Consider the following 24,678-nt stretch of genomic DNA (forward strand, 5'->3'; position numbering starts at 1 on the left):
TGACCGCCACGGTCAAGGAGTACTCAGAGGGACTAGGGGTTTACCCTATTTTTTTCGCTTAGGCCGGCGGGGATTGTATATTTGGAACTGTAGCAACTCTTTTGTAACTTGAACCACTTGTAAACATTTTAAAAAGGCTCATGAGCAGTTTATTTACTTAATGAAAAGTGCCATTTCCTTTTTACTGGTTTTACACCTTAACCTGTTAATGACACCTAGATCACGTTTTTAACCAAAGGACGGGTAGCGGGTCAAATTTTCGGTTCACCGATCACCGTAACTGTTCTGGGGTAGCCAGGGCGTTACATAGGTCATAGCTTCACAACTAATATTGACACCATTGCCAATTCTGACTAGTTAGTCAGAGCCACACACAAGTAAGCAATACTACCAGGCATATATCATATGTCAAATATCCAAAAGTAGGGCATTCAGCATGCTTACTTAACAATTGCTAGCATAATTATGATCATGCACAAACATAGAGACTCAAGCTCTAATCAATCTCATGCACAAATTGTCGACATAAGTAGTGTTTCCTGGGTTTGCTAGCTTAACCCCTAGCTCGATCTTTGGTCAAAGTCCTCTAACGAACTTAGACACCCTCAGATAGTCAGTTGGAACCATTTCCGATGCAAACTTAGCTAATCGGTCGAACTGCCGAGCATACTCTGCCACTAATAAACTCCCTTGCTTCAAGACAGCGAACTCCTCAACTCTTGATGCGAGTACAACCGAATTGTAATAATTCTTGTGGAACAGTTCCATAAATCGAGTCCACGTCATGGTAGCTACATCATGCATCTGCTGGACTAAGTCCCACCATGTTTTGGCATCCTTCTTGAGCAAAGACGAAACGCAGGATATGCGATCCGCGTTACTTAGGTTCATGTGCGTCAGGATTGGCTCCACATTCCTTAGCCACTCTTCTGCCTTGAAATGGTCTGTAGTCCCTTCGAAGTTTGGAGCGTGCTGCTTACGGAACCTCTCATAAACTGGCTCCATGTGCTGTTCTAGATACGACGCATAATTCGCCACTGGCCATCCCCATATGGACCAACTTGTTGGGGTGCTGAGGCCATTTGCTGTGGCTGCGGCGGAGGCTGAGTCTGAGGCTGAGCCTGATGTCGCTGTTACTGTAATAGCTCCTCGACTTGTTGTCGCAGTCTGGCGATCTCCACCGTGTTGTCAGCTGGTTGCGGCTGGTAGTAGCACACACTCCCCTTCTGCAAATTGGAGGGGCTTCGTTGTTCACTGGAGCAGTGTTGGAGGCATTTCCGTTGGTGCGAACAGATCTTCAGAGCGACATCGCAGTAGAGTTCTAACAGTTGAGAGAAACATGTCAGAACTTCACCCTAATAGGCTCTAAGGAAAAAACTTAAATCTAAACAAACATATCTCGAACCTATTGATTATGACTTCTTATGAAAATTATATAAGTCTTCTTAATTATTAGAGTGAGTTTCTATACTTAGAAAAACAAGCCATCTTTATTTTTCTAAGTCTCTTTCTAACCATCCTATATGACTTAATTCTCAGGCTCGAAACTCATCTTTGTTCCAAAGTTAACCATATTGAGGGAGGGCTGGGATCTGTAAAATCGTTCCCACTACTATGGCCCCCTAACTCTCAATATAGAAACTTGGTTCATTGATTTGTATCCATCCTCACCGAACTTAGTCATTATTTATTTTATTTATTATTTATTATGATTGCGAAAGAAAATCAAACTCATACATGTTAACAAAATAACATTGATATTAATTTGGAAAAGAACGTTTTCATTATTTACAACCATATAAGAAAACAAATAAAAAAAACAAACAATGAAACTAACTATTCAAAAAATTGGGATCTTCTATATCTGATCCTTCATCTAGCATATCATCATTTAACTCCTCATAGTCCTCATTATCATGTGCCTCAAAATGCCCTTGAGGAAGGTTCTTAAAAATCCTATGCTTTTGCTCATTTGTAAATTGAAACTCCATTTTTGAAGTGAACCTAATTAAGAGAAAATAATATCTCATCTCTACCGGTAATTCGTCTGCATTATCCATTGTCTCTCATATCTCCTCTAAGGCTGCAATTATGGTACGATAATCTCTAAATAGTCTTATTACTAAAACGTATTGCTCTGTTTCTCTCATCATGATCTGCTTAGTTTCTTGGAGATGACCTATTTCTTTGTGGAACAAAACCAGCCTCCGAGTGATTCTTTCTAGCACTCCTACAGTGTTTCTTGGTTCTCTAATTCTTTTTAAGGCCTTAATGGCTCGGATATCCCCATAGGTTAATGCTCCGTTCATTCTTAACTGAAACATAAAGACTAAACTTGTTAGCTATACATATAAACATAATAACTATAATCATACATACTTACTTGGCGGTCAGATTTAGAGCTTTGAGTGTGTGTATCGAGGAGAACTTCATGCGGATGAACCTGGCTCTGATACCAACTGTAACGACCCAACTACTCTAGACTTTGGACCATTAATGACTACTATACATAGACACTAATCTTTAAGAAAACATACATATGAAATAAACATTACTTTATTAAAACTTGTAAAACAAATGTTAAACTACATAAAATTCAAAGTAGGATATGAGATCCCATTGTTTTTTAAAATAAAAACATAACATAACTTTAAATAAATGGGTTACAAAATTAAGTGCGGAAAATACATATAAAGCATAATTTTTAAAAGACTAGGAAGCGACTTCATCCTCGAATTGAACGCTCAATACACCGATTCCATCCTACCTCAATACACATCCCCAAGCTGCCAAGAATCTTTCTGGCGCCATAGCTATTTTCCTGCACATATTAAACATAAAGGAATGAGCCTAATGCCCAGCAAGGAAAATCTACTACAAGCATAAAACATGTACATACACATAGACTATAAACTATAAACATATATCTATAAAGACATACATCATATAAGACCATACTATTAATGACCATTAAAACATGTGATAAACCATCTACGTCCCCTTTCTAATATCTGAGGTAGGTTAGATCACATGGTAGGTTTATGATAACCCATCTACGTCCCCTGTTTAATATCTGAGGTAGGGTAAATCATAACCTTGAAACATAAGAAAACATAACATAACATACTATAGCATAACTTATCATAACATATCAACATAACACATAAGCATATAAAACTATCATATTTTCCTTACCAATATACCGAGATGATGAGAACAAAGTCGGGATTTTGGAACACTCCTAAATTCCATAATAGAGGGGTGAGTATACTAAAGAATAGAGATGAAAAGAATAACTACACCATCGAAATGATACTTACCAACAAGAATCTTACGTTCAAGATCTTAGATGCCTAACCAAGAATAGAGAATACGAGTTAGGATTTTGAGTAGAAAAACTATAAGAACTTAAGGAAACAATACAGAAATGAACTAAAATTAGAAATACCTTGAGTGCTTCTATAATCGAACTACACCTCGAACCGAAATATACTATAAACCTTACTTCCCAAGTGTTTATTAAGCTTATAATGATAAAGCTTATAACCCCAACTCATGTGTTTAACACTCTAAAGTAATCCTAGCAGCTTGTAGGCTCTGAACTCAGCTTGATGAATGAAGAAATGGGCTGGGTACTAGGTCCTATTTATAGAGTTCAAGAATGAAAAGATCTTCATTTAACTTGAATAAAATAATGGCTTTTTAATTGAAAAACATTTGAATAATCGTTCAGCAGAGGCTGAAGACTCGGTCAGAAAGATGCTGGACTTATTAAGAGGTTAAGGAATAAAATGAGCTCGGTTTCAAAATCATTCAAATTTTATGCCCATGGGTCGATATATCACCCACTATAGGCGATATATCGCCTGGCTTCATATGCCCGAGGCTCGTCGAGGTTGTCGTGCGAAGCTACGTGTTTTTCGTATTCCCGTATGGCGATATATCGCCCCCTAGAGCTGCGATATATTGGCATACGCTGAAATATTATACACGTAATTACACTTTTTTAGCCTAATTTGAATTGAGTAAACAACCTTGACTAAGTCCTTTAACGATTTCAAAGCTGCTGGCAGACCCTAGGATATTCAAATATTACTCTTAATAAACTTATTCCTAAAAAATACTTAATTTCTCATTAAACCTTCATATGACAAGTGTTACTATCTTATTGGGTCTATCTAAACCTTATAGTATAATAATTATCACCTTCATAATCAGTCATATTAATCAAACCTTAGGTTATAATTAATATTCTTAGACTATAGGTTAAACTTAGAAAATCTACAAGTGTTACTACGAGTGCTAACTAAATCCCGGCTTGAACGTAAAATCCACAGTCATAAACATACTACAACTACTACTAGCTATTATTATTACTACCACTATCTAACTAGCTTAGTAAAGTTCTTGGACTCTACACAATTGTTGCTTAAGATAAATTATATTTGAAAGTGACTTAGTCTTATACAAAGATTCAAGTTTTAACCAGATTTTTGCAGCTGTATCTTCATCATCAATTTGTCTTAAGACATTATCAGCAAGGTTCAGAATTAACAAACTAAAAGTAGATTCCATTACCTCAGTTTTCTGGACAGCTGTGAGTGTGTCGGGCAGAGACTTCTCTCCTAAAAGAGTTTGTTCACACTTTTGATGAACCAGCACAATTCTCATCTTTTTTCTCCACATGTTGAAATCTCATTTTCCATCAAACTTCTCTATCTCTATGCGTGACCCCATTGCTGAGTTCTTGATCTTGATGATTTGTTGATTGAGATCTTGATAGCAAAGCAGCCACGGAACCTGGCTCTGATACCACTTGTGAGAGCTTTGCTTGATATCTGAATTGAACACAATACACACAGCAAAGGAACAAGAAGAAATAAAGTAAACAGAAACAAAATTACACCAATATACTTGGTTCAGAGATTCCAATTAGGAACTCCTACATCTAAGGCAGGGAACTTATCTTCCCTAGTCAAATCCACTATGAAGAAGAGAGATTTACAGCACTAGAATTCACCAGCTACAGATATTTACAAGCCATTCACCAGGCCAAACCCCAAAGCTCACAGTCACTCTTGTTTTCTTTCTCCACAAGATCAGAGTAGACAAAACAGAACTATAGCACACTAAAAACTCTCTCAATCCTTTTTCTCTGAACTAATTTATGCCTTTTATAGCTATAAGGCTTACAAATAAAGACCTATAGATAACCTTAACTAACTGATCTTGACTTAACAAAATAAAACAACTACTTGATCTGCAGCCCAAGATAACAGTTTTAACTAACAACCAAAAAATGCAAGTCATACATTAACATTACTAGTGAATAATTAACTTATAATTGTATTATAAATTTGAGTTCAATAATAATTCGGTTCTAGAATTAATATTTAAAGGAACAAAGGAACAAACGTTTATAATGTTTTTTAAGTTAGGAACAAAATTCCTAAAAAGTAAATGTCAAACATCAATCTTGATACTATATAATGTACAACTGCAAAAACGTGGTTAGTAAAACAGATAGTCACGATATTTAAAAAATAAAAAAATAGTTTCTTCAAAGACAAGACAAATAATTAATTAAGGAGTTATACTCTTTAATTAAAAGACATATCTTTCTTTTCTGAAATATCGAAAATCGTGATTCTCATGAAAATACAAAAATCATTGACCTGCAAGATAATAAATAATAAAAATAAAAGTGTGTGTTTCGTGGTAACATCATGCTGAAGTAACCTGAACACTTAATTTAAAACCTAAATGCTCATCTTCTAATTGAATGTGGATTCAGGATTTTACACAAATTATTAAGAAAATATATAATGTTTCCTAAAATGAAACGTGGTTGATCAATTACTTTATATTACGCTCATGATGTTGATTGCCTTGTGAAAATCATTTTAGAATTAATAAGTAATTAAAAGTCTCTACATATTTGCTTCATATATATTTTATACGTTGAGCTTGTGCGAGGATGCTCGGAGAAAGCATTTGCTCGCTTCTGAGTTTCGTCGAGGATACTCATCGGAAGCACCCACGCCTCGAGTAGCACTTCACTAAAGCTCTGATTTTTGGATTGGTTTGCGAGTAGTAGACTGCCTTATCTTCTACTCAAACTCCAATCCTACTTGTAAAACTTGACACATTATTCCTAATCGTTTTATGTGGGTTAAAAATGTGCACAACAAATAATATACTATTTTTTAAATATTACTTGTACTATTCTAGTTAATCTTTGTGACAAAGTAAAATATGATTTGCTTTTTTGGATTTTTATGTAATTTATTGTTTTGGTTACTTTTTAAAACATAATTTATTATTTAATTATATAATGGTAATTCATTATTTATTAGTAGAGTAATAATATGTACACATAAAATATACACTTAAATATTACATACAGTAATCTGTTAATTTAGTCTAGTCAATCATATTTATTAAAATTTAAACCCACTATTTTAAAAAACAATAACACGTCACTATAAGTAATCCTTAAGTGTATAATTTAAGTGCACGTATCAATACTCTTATTATTATTCAGCCTTAGCTCAACCAACTAGATGAGTACTTGCTCGAATGGACAGGGAGTTGAAAGACAAACAACAAAAGAAAAGCATGGAGTCCACAATCTAGCAAGGGGACCCGGTCGAACGCCTCAGCTCCTCCAACATCATGATGTGGTTGTACAGGGTTTCTCACGATGCCCGTTGCAGGTATTTTCCAACTACTTTGGTCGGAGCTGTGAAGCAGTGGCGCCTCAAGTATTGCTTGAACACCATCCACTCATGGTCAAAATTATCCGACGAATTCAACAAGTAGTTCTATGCTTCCCGGATACACCCAAAAGATGGAAATAATATTGCTAATCTACAGCAGGGTCCCACAATCTCTCAAACAATTTGTTAAGAGATTCAATGAAAAAGATGCTTGGACCAAACAAGCGGGGAACAATGAGAAGATGATGGCCGTACTGGCGGGGCTACAACTTTTAGTGTTTTGAGTGCTTTAATAAGTTTTTTTTTAATAGTAGTAGTGTATTTTTTTTTTTACAAAAATAAAAACTTTTTTTTAGGAAAGAAATAAAAACTTTTGAATACCAAAAGGTTTGGGTCTTACACTATTTATATATATTTATTTCATAGTCTTCTACTCTTCTCTCTTTTCAGTTTAGCCGGCGGGGTTCAGCCTCAACCATAAAGAAATTGGTAGTTTCAGATTTCGGCTATTAGAAATGAAAGAGAGACATAAGATATCACCACTTTGACCTTGCATAATAACAAAACTTGTTTATCTTCTTACTCTATCCACAGAAAAAAAAAAAGGTGATAAAAAACAATCAAAATAGGTATAACATTCAATCATAAATGCATATTTTATAAAACAATCAACTAAAAAAAATACTAACTCTAATCATAAAAGTTGCCATAAGAAATTAATTATAAAATTTGATTCCCAAAAAAGAGTCCATAAAAGTCAGCAATCATTGTGAATCAAACATCTTTTTCTTTGTGTAAAAATACTCCTAATTAATGGAGATTAGTGTTTAAATAATGATGCAAATTATTGATTGAAATATAGTCAAGAAAAAGCCACCAAGAACGGCTTTTGCTAATTTATTGGCAAGAATTGCGATGCACTTTTCAATTTTGAAAGCGTTTTTATGGTAACAAAATCCATGAGTTTTTCTATAAATACAAAGACAAAAAAAGTTGCAAAAAAATAGTTAAGTATTTTATTTTCAGGATATGACAAAAAAAAAGTTGCAAAAAAAAAAAAAAAAGTTAAGTAAGTATTTTATTTTCAGGATATGACAAAAATTTGGAGTGTGATTGATTCTCAATTTATTACCTATTGCCTAACCACTTAATTATTTAAGAAAAGTTTTGTTAATTCACCTATAGAGGACCTGTATTCTTTCCAAATTGATGTAACAAGCAAAAAAATCTTGTATACATTCCCCAAAGATAAGAAGACAAAATGAAAAGGAAAAAGTAGTGTAACAAAGCAAAACATGTCGCACACTTTCTCCATCAAGAATAATAAAAAATAAATAACCATTACTTAATAAAAGGAAAATTTCATGTTCTTTGCATGATAACTTAGTGAAATTTTTTAATATGCCAACATAAATTACTATCTCAAATATATGACAATTTTAATTTTTTGAACAACAATACTCATAACATTCAAACACTCATTTTCTCTCTCATTCCGAACTCTCTCTCTCTCATTCTAATCTTGTAGATCTCGAAAAATATCAAAATTAAAAAAAATCATCTGAAACGGATATTTGAGTGAAAAAATATGAACCTCCAAAATTTTCGTCAAATTTCAGTGCAGAGCATCGAAATTGCATCGAAAAAGCATTGTTTTGGCCAAAAATCACTTTTGCATGATTGCATCGCAAAAACATCGAAACACCATCAGTATTGCATCGAAAAAGCATCGTTTTGGCCAAAAATTAAGTTTCATGATTGTATCTGATAACTCTACAAAATGAAGTTATTTTACCATATTTTATATGCTAATTGTTGCTTATTTCTTGAGTTTTTAATTAACTTATTAAGTTTTTAAGTAATTTTTAATTTAGTAGTCTTATTGTAGTTTTCTATATTTTTATATGTTTTTATAGATATTTTATTGTTTTATGTTATAGTTTAATTATTTAAAATTAATATTGTTAAGTTAGGAGTAAAAAGATGCAATTTTGAGCTTAAATGTTTAAATTAAATTAAGTTTTAATTAATATTTTCAATGAATTAATATGATTTATTTTATAGTTGAAAATATTTTATTTTATTTTGATTTAATTTATGTTTATTTTGTAGGGAGTAAGTTGTATTTTTTTGGGCTTTGAAAAGTAAAGAATAGAAAGAAAAAAAGTGGCAAATTTCAAAGAAAACGACATTCACTCCCTTGGGCCCGCCTCTCCTCCATTCTACCCAGATCCGGCCCATTTGCCTCCAGCTGAAGCAGCTTCCTCACCAACACTGAAGCCCACGCCCAGTTCGCCTCCAACCAGCTGCCTCCATCACGCCTGGCTTCCCTTGCACCAACCGAACACCTACCAGCTTCACAAGTCTCCAGCCGAGCTTCACCCCAGCAACAAGTCTCCCCAGCCGTACGCCTGCCTTGCTAAAGCAGCCCAATTCACACCAGGGCCAACCCGTGGCCCACCTGCCTAATCACAGCCACCCATAGCCAGCTGCCATTTTTCTTGAGCCCATAAATAGCTCAAGTGTACCATTTGTCCCCTATGTCTAAAAACTTTTTACCCATTTTTCTACACATTTTCACCCACAACATCATCATTATACCCTATAATTTACCTCTACATACCATATTTATTTTATTTAATTAATTTAAATTAATTATTTTAACAATCTCATTTTGACTATAAATATGGTATTCAAGACCATTTGAGGGTGCTTAATTTTTTGTTACCATCTTCTTTCTCTCATTTTCTCTCCACCATTCTCTCTTCCATTTTGAGTTTTTTTTAAGAGCATTTTCAAGTATGCATGCCTTTTATTTTGTAATTTCTACTCTAGTTATGTGCTTCTAATTTTTTTCATAAGATTATTAAGATCATGATGAAGCAACTTGTAACTAGGTAATATTTATGTTGTATGTTGATTTCCCTTGTAATGCAACAAAGTTTATGGATTTATTTTCTCCATATATGTCTTTCATCTTTAATATCTCATATTTTGGATTGTTAGATAATATGCATTTTGTTCTTCATTTTGCAAAAACATAATATTCTTTGTGTAAGATATGTCATTAAATTGTACACATCCATGCTTAGAACAAAAATATTGTGTTTTGTCTTATAAATAATGTTATTTGATTTTTTGTTGATCATTAGATTGATTCATATTAAATACTTTGAAATTATAATTTTTGAAAAGTGAAGAAAAATCATATCTTTTTAGAAGTAATTTGTGCTTAAAATTATAAATCTATTTGGAAAATGATAGGTTGAATTATTTTAACTATCACTAAAACTTGAGAATCAATGTACTAATTAAATATTATTAAACTTACATTTTGTAGATTATAGTATCTTAATAATATTTTCTTTTAACACTTATTTTCAAATCATTATTGATTTATTTTTATTCTCTTAAATAGCTTTATTTTTCAATATTTTATTTTATGTTCATAACATTAAAACTCATCAATATTTGGAGCTAGGTAGGGCTGAGCATAAAATCCGAAAAACCAAAAAAACCGTGTACACCGACCTACCGAACACCGAAAAAACCAAAACCGTTTAAACCGAAAAACCGCCGACGGTGCAAACCGCCACTGTTTGGTCGGTTTGGAAATTTTGGGTGAACCGACCAAAAAAACCGAAACCGACCGAACACAATAAAATAATAATATAATATTATATAATTATTAATTATTAAAATTTTTAATAAAAAAAAAACTTAAGACACTTGTAAATGTAATTATGTTCTATATATTTATGTTTTAAAAACATACAAAAATGGATTCTAACAATCCAAAATTTTTAATTTTTTAACTAAAACTTTCAAAATAAAAATAAAAAATAAAAAATAAATAATCAATTCGGTTTGGTCGGTTTAACCGACCAAACCGCAGTCCAAAACGGTCGGTTTTTTTTAAACTGGTTTGGTTCGGTCGGTTTTCGGATTGCACCAATCCGAACCGAAAACCGAATTCTGGTTTTTTTTTGTGAAAAAATCACCCAAACCGACCGATGCTCACCCCTAGAGCTAGGTTAGAATTTATTACTTTTAATTTAAAATAATTTTCTTTTTTATTTTAGACAACTCATTTGGGTTCGATCTCGTGCTTACACGAACACTATATTCTATATACGATTCGTGCGCTTGCGAGTATAAATTTTTAAAACATACCCATTTTGGGTCCATCAGTATCACAAGAGTATCAAAATTGCATCAAAAAATCATCATGTTGGCCAAAAAAAACAAGTTTTCATAATTGCATCGCAAGAGCATCAAAACACCATCAATTTTGCATCGAAACATTATCGATTTTGCATCGAAATGTGTATCGATTTTGTATCGAAAAATCATCGTTTTGGCAAAAAATCAAGTTTCATGATTGTATCGTAAGAGCATCAATTTTGCATCGAAAATGCATTGTTTTGGCTAAAAAAAATCAAGTTTTTATGATTGCATTACAAGAGCATCGATGGTATTTCGATGCTCTTGCGATGCAATCATGATAACTTGATTTTTTTTTAGCCAAAACTATATTTTTTAGATGCAAAATCGATGCACTTTCAATGCTCTTGCGATGCAATCATGAAACTTAATTTTTTGCCAAAATGATGCATTTTCGATGCAAAATCGATGCTCTTGCGATGCAATCATGAAACTTGATTTTTTGCCAAAACAATGTTTTTTCGATGCAAAATCGATGGTGTTTCGATGATTTTGGGATGCAATAATTAAAACTTGATTTTTTTGCCAAAACAATGCTTTTCCAATGCAAATTTGATGCTTTGTACCGAAATTTGACGAAAACTTTGGAGGTTCATATTTTTTAGCTGAAATATCTATTTTAGATGATTTTTTTTTTTAATTTTTGTATTTTTTTGAGATCTACAATATTAGAATGAGAGACGTTAGAAAGATAGAGAGTTCGGACTGAGAAAGAAAATGAGTGTTTGAATGTTATATGTATTTTTGTTTAAAAAATTAAAAATTATCATATATTTAGAATAATAACTTATGTTTATATATTAAAAAATTTCTCAAAATTATTATGAAATTTCCCTAAGAAAATTACTACTAGACACTGATACTATATTTTGTGATTACTTAAATTTAATGTCAAGTTCTATATAATTTAATTAAAAAGTTATTAAAATTAACTATTTAAATAATATTACATCAAGTAGTATGGACACGTCTTCTAGCAATACTCATTATTTAATAATAAAAATGACTCGGAATAAAGTAAATTGGGTATTATTATTTTTAAGAAATTATTTTTGTTTTGGAATTTTATTTAAGATTTGCTTGGATTCACTTTATTTTGTCTTGAGATAAGATGTCTACAATATGTTTTTTGAAAAAAAATCTTCATACTTAAATAGAGTAATAGATTAATCTTGACATAAAATTTTGTAAAGCTTCTATTAAAATAATTTATCCCAGAAATTTTCAATTATAAGTAGTATCGAGTATTAATATTTCAAATACTTGGTAGTTTCACGTCTTTGTAATCATAGTCACAACTGTATTATGACTATTGGTCACAACTTTTATAAACATTCTAAAAAAATCCTTAAAAATAGTAATTAAAAAACAATTAATTTGGCCCCAAAAAAAGCCAAAAAGGAAGATTTTCATAAGATCTCCTTGCATAGGTGCAATATTGTTTGATAAAAATACAGCCATTACTTAATTCTCTAAACAAACCAAAGCTCCTACTCCACTTTGAATTCTTAGTGTTTCTAACATACCAACACCCAACTTTGAATCTACACATCTTCTTTTCCCTACCTCAAACCTAATAAGAAAATATTTTGAATGAAAAAGTGTAAAGATACATAAATATAATTGTTATCATTGAATAAAATATCTAAGTCTTTTGTAGAGGTGGAACTCAAGGTGTATCCATGTTTGTTTGTTTATTGATCTTCTTTTTCAGGTGAGATCTTTTTTATTCTTTTGTAATTTTATAATCAAAACCAATAAGTTGAAAGCCTTTCCATTTTGAGGGGCCTCAAGGAGAACACTGAGTTTGCAAATGAATTTGGATTTTTACACTATAATTAAAGGGCCACAAATCTATCACTAGATAATTTTGTTTCCTATACCTACTTCATCAACTTAACATAATATTAGTGGGATAAGATGTAGTTCCCAAGATTAGTCCATTTAAACATAATTTAATAATTTATTCATATAAGATCAATTTTGTAAATCTAAAATTTAATTTTTTATATAACAACACAAAATATAAATTTAGGTATAATTGCCATATATGTACTCTTTTGCTAAATATACTTTCTTGTACACTTTTTTTTACTAATTTACCTTACCTAATGACATGTAGGAATAGAACGAGACCGATAATTGGTGAGGGGTGCTCCCCAATCCCATATTTGTTAACCATTTTAATCCCCGTCCCTGCCACCATCCCCGAATATTCTCTACTAGGGTCGGGGTAGGAAATACCAGTTGGAGCAGAAATGGGAATAATACTATGCATCCATTTTAACATTTAGGGATTGAAAATAACTCTGTCTCCACCCCATTATTCGTATAGGCGAGGAATCCCTACTTTATAAGGGGCGGGTGAGGAAAATTTCTATCTCTAATAACATATGTATTTTATTAGTAATATTTTTAATATATGAAATAATTGAATAATGCCCATCATAATACGAAATATAAAAGTACAAGAAAACAAAAACCTAAAATATATTATATATTTTTTTTCCAAATGTCGCTACTTCCAAAATCACTACCACATATATTTGAACAATTTCAAAAATAAAGAAATAAATGTAGTGGTGGTTTCAATGCAGCACCCAAATATCTGGTGGCTCCAAATGCAACTGGGCTTAATTGGGCATGGACTATCATAAGAATGAATGGTTTGGGTTTTATGGACTTGTCCAACTACTATCCAGGATTCCTAGGCCTATCCAACTTGGGGCTTCTGTTTTGTTTGGTTTTGTTCTGTAGTGTTGTGCTTTTGTCAATCTTCTGTTTTTTCTTCTAGTGACAAACAAGGAAGAAACAAAGGTTATAAATGAAAAACTCATTGTTCAGGAAGATTATGGTCAATTTAGGCAAATTTTGACCACTGCTACGATCAGCTGAGTTCATTCTCACGTAGTGTTTGAATCCCAAGAAAGCATTGACAATTTATGCTGATATTCATTCTTATGAAAATATTGCAGTGCTTGGAAGTTGTATTTACATCAACTCAAAAATTATGCTAGTGTTTCAACCTTAAATGTACTCATTTTCATAACTGATAAGTCTAGAAGTTAACAAAATTGGTTAAAGTAAACTAACTTTGCTGCCCAATCAGGTGAAAGTCACTACTACTTTGATGCCTCTGCATTTCATCCCTTAATAAATCCAATTCTGCATAAATTTCCCTACTCTCTGGGTGGTTCATATCGCTTGCCACAAAATAATGAACTTTATCATCAACTTCAATCCAACTACAGCCTGGCTCTTTGCTAAGTTTCAAGTCATTCATAACAGTTCTAACCTCTGCAGCCTCGTCTAACATTCCTCCTCCAGCGAACATATTCGAAACAAGTATGTAAGACCCTGCCTCTTCTGGTTCCAAGTCAAGTAAACATTTTGATGCCAACACACCAAATTCCATTTCACCATATAGCTTGCATACATTCACTAAAGTTCTCCAAAGCAGAGTTGAGTCTGAAAAAGGGCTTCTTTTAATGAAACCCATGGCTTCTGAGAATTGTCCTGCACGACCCAAAAGATCAACCACGCAAGCAAAGTGCTCAACTACCGGCCTAATCTCATACTTTTGCTCCATTTCATTAAACAAGGATAGCCCAGTTTCCAATAATCCAGAGTAACTGCAAGCTTGAAGAATAGCCAATGTTGTGATATGATCAGGGTAGAATCCTTTTCTCTTCATGTCCTCAAAAAGAGAAACTGCTCTTTTTCCATGTCCATGAAGGGCATATGCAGAAATGATGGCATTCCAAGATATAGAATCCAAGCTTTTCATGCCGCTAAACATTTTATGTGCTTCTTCAACGCTACCACATTTGGCATACATGGTAATTAGAGCATTACTTACTGTCAAATCGGCCTCATATCCTGTTTTAATGGTGTAAGCATGGAGGCTCTTCCCCACTTGTAAGCTTGCTTGGTCAGCTGATAAACTTAGAAGCCGCGAAAAAGTTATGAAATCTGGATAAAGACCCTCGAATCTCAGTTGACTGAATAAGACCATTGGATCCTCTTTCTCATCCTCATATGATTCCATGAATCCAACGAGAATTGCATTGAATAAGGCAGTAGTTTTATTTGAAAGTTTACTATAATGCTTTTTGGCTGACTGAAGATCACCACACTTAGCATACATATCAGTTAGAGCAGTCCCGATCTTGACATCAGATAAGTAACCAAACTTTATTACTAGTCCATGGATTTGGCCCCCTAACTCTAGGCTTCTCCATTCCGAGCAGCCATCAAGCATAATAGACAGGGAAACAGAATCACAGGCAAAACCAAGGGCAAATGTTTCCGAAAAAATATCAATCGCCTTATTTGCATTGCCATTTCTAAGATGTGCTGTCAAAATTGCAGTCCAAGAAATCAAATTTCTCTCATCCATTGTTTCAAACATCCTCTCAACCTCTTCAACCATTCCATGTTTTCCATACATGGTTATTAACGCATTTCCAATTGGACTTTCACCCACAACACCATACTTAACAGAAAGTCCATGTAACTGCTTGCCTTCATTTGCTCCAATATCTCCATTGCAAGCACTTATTATATTAGCATATGTATACTCGCTTGGCAGCAAACCAGATCTCATAAGATGGATAAACACCCACATTGCCTTCTCTCCACATCCCAACTTCCCATATTCCAAAATCATATAATTTAAACACCTAACATCTTTGTTATCTATGCCATTAAACACTTTCTCAGCATCACTCAAGCAGCCACCTTTTGAGTACATAGAAATCAATGAGGTACCCACAGTAACATTTTCATCAAGTCCACTTTTTATGGCGAAACAGTGGACCTGTTCCCCACGCTTCCGGCCCTCCAGAGAATTACACGCCTGTAAAATCACAGAGCAAGTATGCTCATTGAACTTCTCTCCAGTGCAAAACATGTCATTTGCAATTCGAAAAACAGATTCTGTATCGCCACTCTCCGAGTAGCCCTTCATTAAAGAAGTCCAAGTAATGATATTTCTAACAGACATTTCATCAAACATCCGCTGCGCATCATCCAATCTCTTCATCTTCGAGTACATGTTCACTAGATTATTCCCTTCAAAGGTATCATTTTGGCTACCCCTTTTCACCAAAAATCCATGAATCGTCCGACCCAGATGGAGATTCTTAGACCCAATTGAGGACTGAATAAGCTGAGGCCATTCATTGACGAGAAGGGTCTCCTCCTCGCGGACTGAAACAACTCCAAAAGCACAATCTTGAGCTTCCTCAACCTTCAAAGTCTGGCCAATTATCACTTTATTCAAAGAGAAAAGCTTAGAACTGCAACTGGGTATTCTCGTTTTCAATGCAGGAAAAGATTGTTGAGGTATAGGAGTGGCGGGAAGCCATGAGGCACTGGTGGAACAAACGGTAACCATTGATGTGTTCCCAGTTCTTTTTTAAAAGCTTGTCAAGATTTCTACTTTAATACTTCGTAAAGGTCCTCTTTTTATGTCACCATGGCCCACCAAGTGGCCACTCAACGCGGCGACGTGGAGATAACAGGACCTTCCACGGAATAAACCCAAAGACATGCAAATATTGGCCTATATTAGTTGCTTAGAGAGAGGTCTAATACGAGCCTCATTTGCCAAATCCATTGTCTCGCCCTTTTTATCTCTATATCTCTCTTTTCTCTCAGCTTGAGCAATTCTGAGAGTGAGTGGAGCCATGGAAATGGCGATTGGCTTCAACAGCTCCTCCTCCTTCTCTATTCCCAACCCTAACACTAGAACCATCTCTTCTTCTGCTCCACTCTCCAAGCAACTCTTTGGTCTCAACTTATCTTCTAGCTCAGTCCCTCATTCGTTTTCAACTGCCAAAACTGCTCTTAAATTTCGTTCTGGAAATTCAATTAGCAGAAAACCAATCAAGTGTTCCGTTTCTGAAGCTACTGAAGCAGCCACCGGTATTTCCTCCAACTTTTTTCTTGCATATTAGAATGTTTTTGGTCAAATTCTGATACTAATATATTGGAAAGTCATTTTCCTGTTATGGATTTTAATTTGTTAAAAAAAATGACTAATTTCTGAGACTTGTTTCAGAGAAGAAGAGTCAGTTGAAGAGAAGAAGTGATATTAGAAACATAGCAATTGTTGCTCATGTTGATCATGGAAAGACAACTTTGGTTGATGCTATGTTGAAGCAATCGAAGGTTAGCATTTCTTTCTTTTCTTAGTCTATAATACTGGCGGTTGCAACGCAACTCATGAAAGAAATGACTCGAAGTCCTTACGTTAGTTCCTTATAACCAAAGAAGGATAATGGAATTGTAGTTTTATCAATTGCCTGACAGGTGTTTGATGAAAGTCATCACAGACGTTTATGTGTTATTAACGCTCTCATTCGTTGGAATAAGAGCAAGGATAAGATGATGAGAGTAATCTTAAATTCTTTTTCTGTTGTTGCAGGTGTTTCGTGATAACCAATTTGTGCAAGAAAGGATAATGGACTCAAATGATATAGAGCGGGAAAGGGGAATTACAATCCTTAGCAAAAATACTTCTATTATGTATAAAGATACTAAAATTAATATAATTGATACTCCTGGACACTCCGATTTTGGAGGTGAAGTGGAGCGTATTCTTAATATGGTGGAAGGGATTCTTCTAGTGGTACATTTTTATAACCTTTTATTGCTATGAAATCAGTATTTTTCACTTTGTAATATGTGTTTCAACTGTTTCGTTTCTTCCCTTAATTTAGTCATTGATATTGATTATTTAAGAAAATGTATATAAACAGCGATGACAAAGGTACATTAGTAAAAGATAAGTTTCTTTGTCATAGTCACTAATCTCTTGCTGACACAGCCTCATGTTAAATTCCCTTTTAAAATTTTGTATGTACAATAAATGTGCTCCAATTCCAATATGTATCTTCTTATGACTATGCCTATGGAAATTGGATAGTATCTAAAACTAAATGGTTTATTTGATGATCAATTGTTAAAGTAGAAGAGCTTTTCCTTTTGTAGGTAGATTCTGTGGAGGGTCCAATGCCTCAAACAAGATTTGTTTTGAAGAAAGCTTTAGAGTTTGGTCATGCTGTTGTTGTTGTTGTCAACAAGATCGATAGACCTTCAGCTCGCCCAGATTTTGTCATTAATTCCACTTTTGAACTTTTCATTGAACTTAATGCGACAGATGAACAGGTGTATAATCCTTTTTCCTTCTTTTTACCTATCAATTATTCTAAGGAGTGGTTATCAAAATTTGATGCCTTTGGAATTTTAGATTAAGTGCAGCAGATTATTATTATTGTTTTCTGTCAAACCTGGAATTGTATTTTGAAGTGATCTCGTGCCTAAGAAACTTGATGCATGTGAGTGATTTTTCATTTGAGGATGATTTGCCAATATAGTAAGGCATTTTGTTTATATTTACCATACACTGCAAAGATAAATACAAAAATTGTGTAAAATCCTGACAAGCATGAGAAAGCTAAAATAGCCACGAATTTATTCTAGTTGTATTCATCTTTTGAAGTTCTGTGATTCCTCGATGTCACCATTTTTTTTTTGGAGTTTTGACAATTTCACACTAATGTGCAGTGTGATTTTCAAGCAATATATGCGAGTGGCATTAAAGGAAAAGCAGGTTTGTCTCCTGAAAATTTGGCTGAAGATCTGGGGCCACTATTCGAGACTATAATAAGATGCATCCCTGGACCACGTATTGAAGATGGTGCCCTGCAAATGCTTGTAAGAGTTTGCCCTTTTTATATCATCAATTTTTCTTTCCTTTTCTCTTTTTGTGCTTAGCTCTGATTCCAATTGCGAATAAAGCTTCAGTTTCTTGAAGATATCACCAAATATTTTGAATAATTTTTTAATTAGAAGCTCTGTTTTACATACAAAGATTTTTATCAACAAACTAGGACTGTTAATGAGTACGAGGAACAAGACAATGAAGCATTAGTTTTTTATATGCTTACAGGGACTAGACCTGACAATCAGAAAATGAGAGTAAGCCAGGCAAGGTTTACTTGTCTTGAATTGCATATATGATACAAGGTTGATATAGCATCTTGTATCTCTTCATTTTTTTTTAATTTTTATGAGTATTCCTCTGGAATCACGACCTTTTGAGTATCCTATGACATCCTACAATTACGATTTGAGTAATATGTTGATCTGAACTTGCTTAATCTTATAATCATTTAGAACCATATTCATTTGTTTTAGAATCTTGTATATTTATATTATAGTCTAAAACAATCTAAGTTCCATTCGTAGATACTGATTTTGTGAAGTTTGGTTTGACTCTTGCTGATTTATATATTGTTAAATAGTCTAGGGGTAGTACAACTTTGGGGAATTTTCCAATTGAACTCTTGGATTGTATTGCTTTCCTTGGATTCTTTAGCAGAATAATCTAAAAATGCACTGTTTTTTAAAGATTGGGTAGATGTCTGAGTGTCAGGAACAGTTTCATTTAAGCTTTTCATTTCATCCTGAAACTATGATTTGGGTCAGTTTTTGTCATTTTTGCTGGAAAATTTTCAATTTTGAATATTGGCTTATTGTCAAATGGTTATATTTTGATGGGGAAATCGCACAAGATCTTATATCCTACCTAAAATGATCACCTATTATTTGAAGATATTGGTTGGTAATTTTATACCATCGTCAACTGTTCTTTCATTAGGCTTCGTTTAAAGGGAGAAGTTGTAGTAGAGCTGTTTTGGTAATATATATATATATATATATATATATAGAGAGAGAGAGAGAGAGAGAGAGCTCCTGTGTTTTTTAGAGGTTCAATTTTACCAAACTGGATTTTTAGTTTTATAAATGTAATGTTAGTGTATTGTCTTGCACGAAGATAATATGTGTGTCTTACTTTTGAGAATTTTCCTTTCAGTTTTTTCAGTACAAGCATCTTATAATCTCTTGCATGTTATTGCTGCTCAAATATTCCAGGTAACAAATATCGAGTATGATGAACATAAAGGACGAATAGCTATTGGACGCTTGCATGCTGGGGCTCTTAAGAAAGGGATGGAAGTGAGGGTGAGTTTGCTTTTGTATCTGAAAGTATTGGTAGTTATGTTATAGTCTTTTTGTCATATCTTGTACCATTACCTGAGAGATTTTTGGAAGTGTTAAAGAAAAAAAAAAGAAAAAGAGATGTAATTTCCTGGTAATCTTCTTCTTGTTGCAGTGGTTCTTGAATTGAAATGTCAATTGCAGGCTCTTACTTATGTGCTTAAGTCCCATTTCCATACTTTACACATTCTTAAAACTTGGGTTAAAATATTTGCCTTATTTATGAACTTCATGTTTTTTTTTAATGAATTTATTATTTTGGCCTGCACGAATTCATTTAACTTTTTTATAGGAAAGAGCATTCAATTCCTTTTTTTTTTCTCTTATGGTTTGAATTTTGACTAGGTATGTACCTCAGAAGATTCTTGCAGATTTGCAAGGGTAAGTGAGCTTTTTGTTTACGACAAATTTCTGAGGGCTCCAGCAGAAAGTGTGGAGGCAGGTGACATATGTGCTGTTTGTGGAATCAACGATATTCAGGTGACAATTTTTTTACTCTTTACTGTTTCTCCTATGTGGATTGTCTTTTTATTTCTTCTCATTCCATTAATTTTAACAGATTTTGTTAATTGAAATTATTACGTAGTCTTATTAGCATGGCATTGAATTGATTGGTCAGATTGGAGAGACAATAGCTGATAAATCATTTGGGAAGCCATTACCCGCCATTAAGGTGGAAGAACCCACAGTTAAAATGGCATTTGCCATTAACACTTCACCATTTGTTGGTCGTGAGGTAAGTTCACAAAATAATTAAACTATGTTGACTACATGTCTTACCAAAATGATGTTGCACATGTTTATTTTTGTTTTGTCATCTCTAAATTCTTTAAGCCTTCAAGTATCTTATGTAAAGAGACACCATTATGAAAACTAGTCTTTATTTGGTCTATAGCAAAAGTTTGTCCACTCAATGAATTTTAAAAATATTGTACTCATTTATTTTACTTATAGCCTGATTGTATCAGCATTATGTGTCAGTATTTGTGGTTTGTACATTAACTGATGACCTGAAGTTTCTTCATTACTATACAGGGAAAGTATGTCACTAGTAGGAACTTGCGAGATCGACTATACCGTGAGCTTGAGCGTAATTTGGCTATGAAAGTTGAAGATGGAGAAACAGCAGATACATTCATTGTTAGTGGACGTGGTACCTTACATATTACAATATTGATCGAAAACATGTAAGTATATACATGTTGTCTTGCTATTTCATTTTATTCACATGCGATTCTCTAACTCTATAGCCATTCCTCCAGGCGAAGGGAAGGATATGAATTCATGGTGGGACCTCCCAAAGTTATCAACAAAGTTGTAAATGACAAAGTGCTGGAGCCATTTGAGGTAATGTCACTATATTCGTGTTGGCTGTACTACTGGAAGAAGCTTAAAAACTGAAAACTTATGAATGAAAAAGTAGAGTGATGGTTATAGATATTGTTTACCTATCCAAAATAAGTAAATAAATAAAAGATTGACCATGACATGGTCATGCTTTGATTTCAATTCTTTAGAGGAAATGGAAAATGTTGGGAAAAGCTGAAGCATGGTGAATTGCAATTCTTTCATTGTAATTTCTTTAAGCTTTTGATACCATGAGCATTATCTTGTATTGGGCATATTAGTGAAGAAATCAGTCTCCTTTTTCATTTCATTTGTTGTATTTTTGTTTTCTTTAGAATTACAAGTTTTAGTACATGATTATGCTAATATTGAAAAGAAAATACTCAATATATATTGTGAAAATGTATATCTTATGCTATTGCTTGCAGATTGCCACTGTGGAAGTGCCAGAAGAACACATGGGAGCAGTGGTTGAGCTTCTTGGAAAAAGGCGAGGTCAGATGTTTGATATGCAAGGAGTTGGGTAAGTAAATTGTTTTCTTCACTTCTCCTTATACCTTAAGGATAAGTAATTGATTGCAAGTGAAATCAGATGAACTAACAGCTAATATGCAAATCATCATAAACAATTCCTGGGATGAACTAACAGTTTATACGCAAATCATCATAAACAATTCAACACGATTGCTGTCCAGAACATGGATTAAGCTTCAATAGAAGTTAGTGGTTTCTTAATGAAAATACAAGTGATATAACAGTAGCTATGCTCACTTTCCTTTTCTGCCCACCTTCACTTACATACTGCTATAGGAGTAAGCAACTTGTTCATTTTTCTTCTTTAATGCTACATATGAGCTGATAATTACTTTCGTGTGTAGGTCGGAAGGCACCACACTGCTTAAATACAAAATCCCAACCCGTGGTCTTCTTGGTCTACGGAATGCAATTCTAACAGCTTCTCGTGGCACAGCAATCCTCAACACAATATTTGATAGCTACGGACCTTGGGCTGGTGATATTAGTACTCGGGATCTGGGCTCACTGGTAATTTCTTTTGAAGGCTTGCATCTTTACAGTTTTTTGACATCATATGTTTCATCAGAGATCTGACTCAATTTTGATTTAAGTTATACAACCAAATTCACTAATTCCTGTTAAAGCATTATTAATCCTCTAAACACGAGGATCAGACCCAACGTGACTCCATATTTTCCTGGTTTTCATTTATTGTAATTAGCAGAACATTCAAATTTAAGTTCTAAATCATGTCAACTCATTTTCAGGTTGCTTTTGAGGAGGGAACGAGCACTTCTTATGCTCTTTCTAGTTCACAAGATAGAGGGCAAATGTTTATTGCTCCCGGAATGGATGTTTACAAAGGTCAGATTATTGGCATTCATCAAAGGCCTGGGGACTTGTCCCTCAATGTCTGCAAGAAAAAGGCTGCGACTAACATTCGGTCAAACAAAGAACAAACAGGTAGCTTTCAAAAATCACCATTGCCATTTATTTCTTCTTTCTTTCTTTGTCTTTTTCTTTTTTCCATTTATAGTTTATATATTTCTAACTTTATCTAGTTCAAGAGCAAACTCTCAATTCGATCTCCTCTAACTATCCATTTTCTTCTCTTTTTGTAGTCATTCTCGATACCCCGCTGACCTACAGTCTGGATGACTGCATTGAGTACATTCAAGAAGATGAACTGGTGGAAGTGACACCTTCAAGCATTCGTATGTGCAAAAACCCCAAGTTCTCAAAGAAATCAAGGTAGACCCCAATGTAGATAATACACCATGTGAATCTGCAGAACTGGCTTCGCTGCAAGAACTCATAGCTCTCTCATTGAAACCACAGTTATTATTTTTATAGATAGCAGATAGATTCATCCCATTTTGTCTCTGCATCAGTTGACCTCTTTAAGTGTGATATTGGATTCAAACCGTCTAGGCATCAAAAGGGTAACAAATTTTGCACATTTGTTATATACAAAAGTATAAGACAGGTATCAGTCAATGTTGTTCTGCCACAAATGGTTCATTATTGTAAAAGTGAGCTAGTCACCTATATTTTTTGAGCTGTAAAGCAAACTTTTTTTTCATTCTTCTTTCCATGTCCTATATTGAGTAGCCTCCTATTTTTGATAAAAGACCGAAAAGGAAAAACCCCAAATTTAAGTTGATTGAGAAAAAGGGTTGTGGGACTTGAGCTTGCGATATCAAAGTCCCATTCTTGATTTGCCCGTGGTGACATTATTGGTCTTGTTTGGAAGAGATTCTTTCGAAATTTTTGGGACGTAAGATGAATCTTAAACCAACTATAACTAGTTTTGGAAGATTTTCTTGATGCAGCAAAAATTTCTACGAGAAGGATTCACATAAATAAATTGATCGACTTATATGGAAGAATATAAAAAAAATAAATAAAGTTTATGATTTTAGGGATTGAAAATTTGTTTCTAGATAGATCTTTATGAGTATTGCTTAAATGAGTTCTATATCCTAAAAAGGCCCTAAAAAGCGTAATAACTCAAGCTCTGTTCCAGAATAAACGTAAAAATACTATATTCGTGTTTGAAGTTATAAAAACTAAGTTAAAAGTCCCTTATACCTCAAAATGATTTTTGTTTGTTCAACTAACGACTTAAAAATAGTGTAGTCTGTAGTGTTTTAAAATATTAATTTTTTCTTATGTGATACCATATTCGTTTACCTCTCTTTTATTAAGGCATTTATAATGACAAATTGTTGAAAATGATATTTTTTTTTTTTTTTTTTTTTTTTTGCACTCCGGTCTATTTTGATAAGTTTTTGTAAAATAATCTTTATATTTAAATTTTTCGACCATGTCTAAATTTTCGACTAGCTATCTAAATTATAAGAAATCTTTTTACAAAAAATTATTAAAACTAGGTTAGAGTGTAAAATAATGTTAAAAAATAGATCATTTTGCTAAATTACCGGGTAACATTTACTAAATTATATTATTTATTAAAAAAGAAAGAAAAAACACAGTAAAGTTTTCAGTACTGTGATATAGGGGTGTTCATAAAACAGCACACACCGCACCACACAGCACCACAATTTGTGGTTTGGAACCCTTCGCGGTGCGGTTGCGGTTTGTATTTTTGCCAAACCGCACGGTGCAGTGTGGTTTACAGTTTTAAATTTTATAAATGCGGTTCAAATCACACCGCACCGCATCATTATATATATTAACTTTTTTATATTATTTTTTTTTCAATTTTACTACATAGTTAAATATTTATATAGTATAATATAATATACACAATATCTAGAAAGAAATATAATATTTCATAGAA

At 33.5% G+C, this 24,678-nt stretch overlaps 2 protein-coding genes across 2 annotated transcripts; one reads left to right on the forward strand and one right to left on the reverse strand.

Moving 5' to 3' along the window:
• Positions 1-13,882: 13,882 nt before the first annotated feature.
• Positions 13,883-16,481, reverse strand: LOC133831410 (pentatricopeptide repeat-containing protein At2g33680-like). Its single transcript, XM_062261685.1, has one exon. It carries the CDS (start codon positions 16,339-16,341, stop codon positions 14,032-14,034), a length of 2,310 nt encoding a protein of 769 aa, XP_062117669.1. The 5' UTR covers positions 16,342-16,481; the 3' UTR covers positions 13,883-14,031.
• Positions 16,482-16,537: 56 nt separating this feature from the next.
• Positions 16,538-23,457, forward strand: LOC133831411 (putative elongation factor TypA-like SVR3, chloroplastic). The gene is made up of 14 exons (XM_062261686.1): positions 16,538-16,871; positions 17,008-17,117; positions 17,374-17,577; positions 17,940-18,116; positions 18,516-18,665; positions 19,887-19,976; positions 20,358-20,492; positions 20,632-20,748; positions 21,048-21,199; positions 21,275-21,359; positions 21,788-21,882; positions 22,238-22,403; positions 22,643-22,838; positions 22,997-23,457. The coding sequence occupies exons 1-14, from the start codon at positions 16,634-16,636 to the stop codon at positions 23,128-23,130; spliced, it is 2,049 nt and encodes a 682-aa protein (XP_062117670.1). The 5' UTR covers positions 16,538-16,633; the 3' UTR covers positions 23,131-23,457.
• The last annotated feature ends 1,221 nt before the right edge of the window (positions 23,458-24,678 follow it).

Source organism: Humulus lupulus, chromosome 4 (genome assembly GCF_963169125.1).
Source record: "Humulus lupulus chromosome 4, drHumLupu1.1, whole genome shotgun sequence".
NCBI lineage: Eukaryota > Viridiplantae > Streptophyta > Magnoliopsida > Rosales > Cannabaceae > Humulus > Humulus lupulus.

What these genes read in the sequence shown, in the direction of transcription:
- LOC133831410 (XM_062261685.1), bottom strand. Translation starts at nt 16,341, where the DNA reads ATGGTTACCGTTTGTTCCACCAGTGCCTCATGGCTTCCCGCCACTCCT.
- LOC133831411 (XM_062261686.1), top strand. Translation starts at nt 16,634, where the DNA reads ATGGAAATGGCGATTGGCTTCAACAGCTCCTCCTCCTTCTCTATTCCC. An exon ending in CTATGTTGAAGCAATCGAAG is followed by an intron (nt 17,118 to 17,373) that starts GTTAGCATTTCT and finishes CTGTTGTTGCAG; the next exon opens with GTGTTTCGTGATAACCAATT. An exon ending in GTCAAACAAAGAACAAACAG is followed by an intron (nt 22,839 to 22,996) that starts GTAGCTTTCAAA and finishes CTCTTTTTGTAG; the next exon opens with TCATTCTCGATACCCCGCTG.